The 9,046-nt window shown below is 38.4% G+C and overlaps 1 protein-coding gene across 1 annotated transcript; it reads right to left on the bottom strand.

The window, feature by feature from the left end:
* Window positions 1-267: 267 nt before the first annotated feature.
* Window positions 268-7,205, bottom strand: LOC139125890 (guanylate-binding protein 2-like). Its single transcript, XM_070691974.1, has 10 exons — window positions 7,034-7,205; window positions 6,305-6,580; window positions 5,849-6,056; window positions 4,942-5,131; window positions 4,278-4,557; window positions 3,338-3,636; window positions 2,652-2,924; window positions 2,262-2,381; window positions 1,677-1,736; window positions 268-1,337 (listed from the first exon to the last, which is right to left on the bottom strand). Exons 1-10 carry the CDS (start codon window positions 7,059-7,061, stop codon window positions 1,116-1,118), a joined length of 1,956 nt encoding a protein of 651 aa, XP_070548075.1. The 5' UTR covers window positions 7,062-7,205; the 3' UTR covers window positions 268-1,115.
* Between the last annotated feature and the right edge of the window lie 1,841 nt (window positions 7,206-9,046).

Here is a 9,046-nt window from a genome sequence, read left to right as displayed (position 1 = left end):
AATTATGAACATTCATAAGTACTAGTTATATACCCAAAGGTGAGTAATAATGACATGTCTTCCCTTGGTTACGCCGAAAGAAGAAGGGACTAGGAAGGCCGCGATGGTTAACAGTGATGGTCGGTAAAATTTGGAGAACGACTTTTGAGTTCGACCGATCTTGACCAACGCCCGCCCACCCCTAGTTTGTTTGATTCATTTCGCTCGGGTTACCTAAGTTCACATTCTGAATCCAATACTTAACATCCATCAGCGGAGAGATAAGAATTCAAATATTATATTATAAGTTTAATAGCATTGTAAATATTACCAAATATACAAGTCCTACATTCACATATACCAAGCGTACTGACATAAATCTAATGTATCTACATTCACTGGTGACTACTTAACATATTGGTGAGTATATCAAGATCTTAATCGGTCTTAATTTTCACCATATGTAAGCAAATGTAATTTCATATATTCGCCCCACATTTGGGGTTGAATTGTTTGGGTCTAGAAGTACTTATGACAGTATATTTACAAACGAATCAAAATCCCATCTGAAAGGAAACACGTGATTATTCACTTACAATAACAAATACTATTTATGGCCTGTAACTAATATGAACATATCTTTATGGTGCTATTTATCTACTAACATACTCTCATTAAAGATGACCTAAGATTATTGTGTAAATATGTCGGTCTTTCAATGGCAGCATATAACATAAAGAGGTTTTGAGAAGACATTACACGACCAAACACAAAGATGCATATGAATGTATCGTCAAGAACTTCAATACCACGTCTGTGAGCTCAATTTTCGGCACGCGTTTGCGGCTTGAAATGACAGGCACAATAGTCACTTCGGACAATTGATTAGAAATATTTCCTAATCTTATTGCCTTCCATGTAGCCTTGTACAACTTTGCTCGCAACCGATATGTATGTCTTTATCTCAACTGTAGCGTTGACATAATTGTTTTCAAAATGGAAGGTTGCTCGAGAGAATATTTCTACTAAGCCCTTTCGCTAAAAGAGTACAAAATTAACAACACTGGACGAGGCTGTCGTTTGTCGTGCCTGATTAATTAGTCACGTTAAATTGATGTTAGCATGCGATAGCTCGTCTAGTGTGACAGCTTCATCATCTGTGTTTTCTTGTTCAGCAGTTTGATGGACGTTCGGTGTTCTTTCTCCAGTGCAGCATTTATGTTTTGCAGCTCCTTGGCCAATCCAGCGTGAGTCTTAAACAGCATTTTGATTTGGGACGACACGGTGGCATGTCTCTCCTTGTTGTCAGCTGAGGACTGGGATTGCTGTCTGGCGACGTCGTCCTGCATTGCCTTCCGCTGGATTTGGGAAACGAAATGGAATGACATGAGTAAGAAGAAGAAAGAGGCATACACACAGGGTAGCACACATCAGTTTGTGTTGAATGTGCACTTCTCTATCAGCACGGTATTTATATAGTTCTGTTGACAAAATATATGCAAGTGTCTGTTTACACCTAGTCTGACAGTGTCTCTGTGTTTAGTCTGCAATGATCAGGACTATGACTATGCCAAATCCGTGCTGTAATAGCCCTAAGGTACTCCTTTTCCATAGATTTTCAATTCCCACATGATGTTCTACAGTGCTTTAATGGTTTCACTAAATCATCGACTGCTAAACGTCACTGGCGTACTTACGATGTTTTCTTCAACCTTGTGTTTCGTTTCCAAGATCTGTTGTTTAAACTCTTCCTTTTTCTAAACGGTAAAATATTTTTAAAAAACACTAAATCAAACTCTTGAAACTCAACATATAATGCTAAGTAATTGATATTCTGCCCAGCTTATGACAAGGGCCCGAAAACGCTTGGCAATTAATTTCCGCAGCGTACCTGTTGTATGGAATACAGTATGGAATACAGTATGAATGTACTTTTCACTGATTAAGCGTTGTGCTTTCATTTTGCGCAGTAGTCCAGTGTCCTGAAAAAATCTTCAAAAAGATTATTTCACAACTGCAAATATAAGCCAGTTTTATGGCCCTAATTTGTTACGGCTGGCTTCAACTAGAACAGAACGTTTGGTTCACAATTGTTACTGCACAACAAATCTTCATCATGAAACTTGTCAAACTGAAATCCAGTAAAGGTGTCTATCAATGGTTTTATGGCATAATTTATTTTCTGTAATATTTATACATTGTGGACCATTGTTGTTTCGGAGGACAATCTTTTTGTTCTTGTCCTGTGGCTTGGTATTTCAAGACCTATGTGTAACATGTACCTTTAATTCTTCTTTTTCCATGGTCAGCACATCAATTTTGGTACTTCTGTTTAGTTCCTTATTCTTGTCTTCATTACTGCTTCTGCTTTTGGAAGCGGCTTTTGTAAACTTGATAATTTCCTGAAATGCGAAGTTCAATCGTTATGAGGTACAATAGAGAAGAATAGATAATACATTATCATAACTTGATATGCCTGCATATACTGTACCTAATCTACGCTCTATGGTCAATTTCAGGAAGTCAGACACTGAGACAATGTCTAACGCTGTCTTGAATGTGCTCGTCATACCATCACCAGTGATGATTCATCATTCATGGGTTACTGATGACAAGACTAGTTTCTTCGAAAAAAAAGTGGTCTCTTTAATAGTAATTGTCAACTCACACACCTCAGCCAGTAGTGTTTTATAGACGTGTAACATCTGTGGACCTCTTGCTCTCTCTTTGTACAGTTTTTCCACCTTCTGGATAGCAGTATTCAAATCTGCAGACGGCTTCGGCGAGCCAAATGGGGTGATCAATGGACGCACATTCTCCTCGATCAATTCCTTCACCAGCTGTTTACAAAAAGCATCGGACTTCTTGTCATTGGACTCCAATATTACTTGGAGGTGCCCACTGATGCATGCATGGCTGTCTTTACTGAACAACGCTATCCGTTCCTTATAACAATAAACAAACGACAAGATGACAGACCTGCATTAAGAAATGTTAACAGAGAATGTAAAAATGTGTTTTAAAGGGGTTAGAATCGATAGGCATGCAAACCAGAACAGAGTGAGGTAGGTGTATAAAGGCACAGACATGAACATTTATGGACATTGAAAGAAAATAATTTAAACTCAGAATGTAGGTAAAACAAGTTTCGAGAATGAACCAAGCACACTGACAATGGGGAGGGAAATAGGAACACTGTGTGAAAGGTAGAAAAATATTATGAATTAAATACAATTTCAAGATACATCGAAGGCCTGCAACAACAAAAAAAGTAGCGATAATTTCAAACATGTGTCAATGAACACATTTAAATTTGGTGTTACTATAATAGATCGAAAAAAAAATTGTAAAGACATACCTCAAGATGATGCGTGTGGCTGTGCAGAAGCGCAGCATCGTTGATGTACTGTGTGTTGTCTCTGAATACTTTCATCGCCTTGAAGAGACAGCCGCGATGCTTGTTAAGGATTTCGTGGTTGGGGCACGGAAGAGCTGATTTGGCGAAACTGTCCATGGCGCTGCGATATTCTATGAATGCTAGTTCTTCTGCTTCATTCAACAAAGATTCCATCACTTTGTTTACAGCGGAGTGTATGAATAGTTCGTCACTGTTGATGGCGAACTCTGAGACGTACTGTTTGACGAGCTTGGCAAACTCTGTGAAGAGGAATAAATCCAAATTCGCTTTTGATGTAGGATTTTTGAATGTATGTACTGCTGGTATGAAGCTTTCTTTGCATTACCAACACAAGATATACTTTCCGCATAAGGATTACATGTATTTATTGTAACAACGCACACATTTACAATGATGGTCATGAAACGTATATAGTCATAAAATCTAAACAGCCTTTTCCACAAGCCGTCAATTTTACGTGTTCACAAGAACATATTTGATAATCTGCGAGAGGGTCTGCATTAAGAACAAACGTAATTGCGTAAAGATTAAACCGTAATTTGTTCTCCACGAGTTAACTTGCACACTTGTATCTGTATGCCACCCTGCGGAGTGGAATACGAGTAAATGCCCTGTACTCATCGTTTGTCGGATTCTCTTTTATCTTCATTTGCTATTCAATCATCTTTCAAAATTCTAAACTTAGAGCTAGTCTATTTCAGCAATCTGTAACGTTCGAAAGAAATTCGGGTTTCTCCTTCGTAGTCTGTCTTTTATTTTTGGATTGTTTGGTTTGTGTTGGGCGGGAAGACAAGTGAAAGGAGGTTCGCTATGAGCATGGTCCAATTATCAACGGTCCCTAGTAGACAGCGATTTTGACACAGGTATATAAAGCTCTTACGTTTGCCGTGGATATTTCCGACATAGGGCCAGGCTTTCTTTGGTTTCATAAGTGATTCACATCTCGAGACGAATTCGTCAATGCCATCGAGGAATATTTGGCTTAAACGATTTCGATTAAATCCTTTATTCATCACGGACATCACTTTGGGATCACCTGATGGCATGGTAAGTTTCATGGCGTCAAACACCGGAAATGATGTCAACAGAACTCTGCGTAGACGATTACTTTCCTTAATTTTCTCATCGGATCTGTAATCTTCCTTCTCTATTTTTAGCACCTATAAATTGAGTGAGAATAACCTTCGATCAGAACACACGCAATTTTAGTGACATGCCTTTGTTACTGTTTAGGACTATACTCTTTGTCAATTTTTCATCTTGCCTGTCATCAGTAGTTGACCAATCATACAGGAAACTGAGTTACTTACTAAACACCCAATAATTAATTAATAGATGAAGATTAATGATTTCTAGAGTTAGCATCGGCCATACTAATAGCTGTTGTAAAGTGCAAGTGACTGTTTTGAAGACATATTACCAGAAAACACATTTTCTTAGCATATTCTAACACGATCCTGAGACAGACCTTGATGGTAAGCGTGAATGTACAATGTGGTTCAAAGGTCTGTTAGAGTATACATATTTTTTCAAGTATCACTAACCTCTTGAAGGATGTACTCTTTCGCCCCAACAGTTTCTTCCTTTCCTTTTCTCGTGATTGTAAATTCCAATGTCACATCACGTATCAACCACATAAAGTTCGGGAAGAAGTTGATGAAGTCTGTAGCAAGCGATTTGCTGCCACCTCCTTCTTTGCTTCCCTGAAGGACTTTATCAAGTGTTCCCACTAAGCTGTTAAAGCGAGTACAAGCATTTAGTTGTTACAAACGATAAAGAGACCGATCAAGGCAAGTGCCTTTGGTTCTTGTTCAGATGTTCGGAGACACAATATATATTGCATCTCGTAAACGGCAAACATTAGTAGTTATAGCTAACGTAACAGAAAACACTGGGCAATGTTCAGAACGAAAGCCACAGGGTTTCCTATGAAGGGCCGTCGTATTCCTTTGTGAGGCAACTTGACGCCCTATTACTATGTTCTTTTGCCTTTTTGCTCAATGTGGGCCAACATTTTAACCTTTCTGTCCAACGTCGATACAAAAGAGCGAAAGATTTTCATGATCATGGTATATGTCAGAAATGCTAGACCACAATTAACTTTTGCATCAACTACATTCAAAGTTTCTACAGTCATTATGTATTTCACAGGTTCTACCTAAGACAAGTACATGCCAAATAATATTTGCAGAAAACATTCACGATAGTTAATATTACACACTAGTTTGCTAGTAAGCCTCAGCGAACAAGTCGAACCTAAGGAGAAGTGATTGCACAGCAGACAAGCGATGAAAACATAGCACAGAAGTACAGGCTTTCTATGAATTTAACAATATCCGACAGAATGTCCTGAGAGGCTAAACTGACTGTAAAATGCTGCAATAAATACATACTGTACGTTGTTTTTGCAATCAATTTATTTCGTGGTCTATATTTCCGAAACAAAATTACCTTAATTGTTTGATGTCCTCGGCTGACATAACTCCTCTGCAGTTGTAGACCAAAAGTGAAGACAGCAGGCACATCAATGCAAAGAGTTGCATATCATTGCTCTTGTACGCATCGTACGCACCGAGGCCTTCAGTGTCCAGAACAATCACAGTCACTTCTGTTCCATTTTCTAGAGTCTTCTTGAACACCTCAGTGCACATCCATATGCCTGGTGATTTTTTTGAAATAGGCAAAACAGAAAGTATAATGCAGATCAGACATAAACTTCCCAAACACCATCCAAAGGGTCATGCCATCACATTTATCATAGCAACGGTTAGAATCTTCTGGCTATATCAAAGTTAATGATCAAATTTTGGTGCAGAAAACATGTTTACCTCCGACCTGTTTACAAACAAAATGTCTCATATAAAAGACAAAGATAATCTTCTCTGTGTAAAATACACTTCCACTTACCCATTGTAGATGCTTTCATTTTATTGGACGTTGTAAACACACAGTCTATTGGTCTCGGTTCGATCAGTTGACTGGCTATGTATGATTTCCCTGTCCTTGCCGGTCCTGTGACAGCTATTGGACAGATTGGGCCGTCAATGGACCGTAAGATTTCCAGCGCATCTTCACACACGACCAGTTTACTGCGAGTCGACCCTCCTTTGACGAGAACACCATTGTCTCTGTCCCATTTAAAGTTGTCGGGATAGCAGAGTGGTATGCTCTGTGCCATTTTACCTGTTATGATATAAAAGAATATATAGAGAAATGACCATTAGATTCCTATAGCAACGACTCCTAGCAAGAGTATATCAAAATAAACAAATAGTTCTGAGAAGGATACATGGCAAATTTACCGATGGCATTATTTCATTCTTGTGCGCCGTATTGTCTACAGTTGTGAACCAATTACATATAAACCCCTCAGACTCCTGTAAATGCCTCGATGATGAGGATTAAATGTATGTCCTTACTGTTTGTCTGCTTCCAAAATCATGCCAATGTTCGCTCACTGTCTAAACGGGCGTTGGTTTATCGCAATGACTATAATGTGTTGGAAACTTATATGTACAAGTATCAATACTGAGCGACGAAACAAACATTGAGCACCCTAACATATCAGAAAGCAGAAATATAAAAAAAATGATAAAATGCATAGCATTGCTTGACAATATAAATGATTTCACCTACTTGGTTTGCTCATCTCGGCTCTTGCCATTGTTGTAACGCACTCTCCTAGTCGATGCAACTTACAATTACTAGCCCTGCAATGAAGATAAATTTGCCATAAATTTTACACTGAGATGTTAGGTGTCAACTGAAAATTTGCCAGTGTTTCAGAATACGCAGTTTGCGTCCATGAAATGACATAGTCGGTTTTATTTCTGACTTCATGCCTATGTTATCTTAGTGTCAATATCGCTGACAATATGCATCGAATTAAGTGTGTCCGTTCTTGGGCTAAATTAGCAAAATGTTGAAACATTCACAAAGACAGTTTAATGCGCAAATTACTAATTATTTGACGTAAACAACGATATGATTAAATCGTTACGTTTACTCATACGCTGTGAGTTTATCTGCAAGGTTCATAAAATGTTGTGTGGTCACAATTGATATACAGCTTCATTTTATAAGGATTAAAGATGCAAATTTTCAAATAGCTGGTACGAAACTGTTTAATGTTAACTTATCAAGGGTCACGTGATTGAATTTTAGTATATATACCAAAGTGTAAGTGCCTTTAATGAGATATGAGCAATATCAGTAACATTGAACAGCTTAATAATCAAAATATATGTCAAATGACTATTTTTAGCAACATTCATCGTGTATAATGCAATCATTCTGCGAATATTGTATTTCTAAATACGCGTTTTAGGTTTAATTATGAGAGAGATAGGAACAAAAACAGGTACTCAGATTTCGTCATCAGTAATCAAAATCAATCAGAATGTATGTAACAGATTTGCATCGGAGCCTATCAGCATTTCCACAGATATCGTAGCAACAGACAGGCACACCGACATCCGTACAACAATAGCTAATGTGCGTGAAAGATCTAGTCAAAACAGGCATTCAAAATTCAACAAGGTGTACGTTCTAATATTTGACCAGAAAGGTATGTTTGACTGTAACAAATAATGGAGCCTGTATGGAAACGGTCACCGTTGTCAACAGAATAGCAACCTTTAGCTGTTCACATTATCAACTTTTGTCGAGGTGACAATTCTTCTTTATCATCTTGGGAGAAAATCGATATGTTCACTTTAAGGATCACTTAAAGCATTGATGAAGTTGATATAAATACGGACAGCATTCTGAAGATACACAACAAGGGAGAACTTTAGCACGATGAAGTTAGTCGTTCCAGCGTTTCTTGATTTAAAAGCTCCAAGAATAATTGTATGTTTTCTCTCTCTATATTGCGTAGAGCTCTGCCTACCTGTGTCGACTGATATATGTTAATATAATAGGAATCAGTCAAACAGGCAGAGATATGCAACCCGCCCTCCACGGCCCAGCTATCGAAAAAAGACAAGCACGTGATCAGTCACATGTCACAGTCCATTGCCATTTTGGTTTGCTTGTGGCGTTTTCTATACAGTTCAGGCTCATGCCGTGATCAGTTACTGCAGTTATCTTGTTATGTTTATAAGTAAAGTCGTCGACCTTCACTCGATTTTGTGTAGCGTTACTGTACTAGTCATGTATTATTGTTATTGATTCGGGTTCGCAAATCGAATAAAAGATTAAGTCTCTGCCTGTTTGACTGATTCCTATCCTGCACTTTGCGTTTGGCTGCTCATTTACCTGTACCAACTTTGTGTGGAGTACCGTTGTCGGATAGGTGCCACAGTTCATGAACTTTGAAAGTTTGGCCGGTAACGTGGCAGGTAGGATTAACCAAGAAGTTTTCTGAGAAGCTGGTCACTAGACAGTCGAGCAAATATACAGCGTTGCAGTAAATTACTCAACCATACGCCAACCTATCTTTTGACATGCAGTTGCTAGAAGGGAACAAATCTGCCGTGATATTATCCTAAATTTAGCCGGTGAACTATGACTTTTTGAGACGCCGTATCCCATCCGAATGAGCCAGAATCCAAACGGTGGTTTCGCCTCATGAATACGTAATAGTTTGCGATGTAAGAATGTACCATGAGCTCTTTCACATTATCAGAAATACTACGGCGTCTTGAA

This window comes from Ptychodera flava, assembly GCF_041260155.1.
Source record: "Ptychodera flava strain L36383 chromosome 3 unlocalized genomic scaffold, AS_Pfla_20210202 Scaffold_26__1_contigs__length_13983176_pilon, whole genome shotgun sequence".
In the NCBI taxonomy this organism is placed as follows: domain Eukaryota; kingdom Metazoa; phylum Hemichordata; class Enteropneusta; family Ptychoderidae; genus Ptychodera; species Ptychodera flava.
Note: the sequence above shows the minus strand (reverse complement) of the source record. Positions and strands in the feature narration are given on the sequence as shown.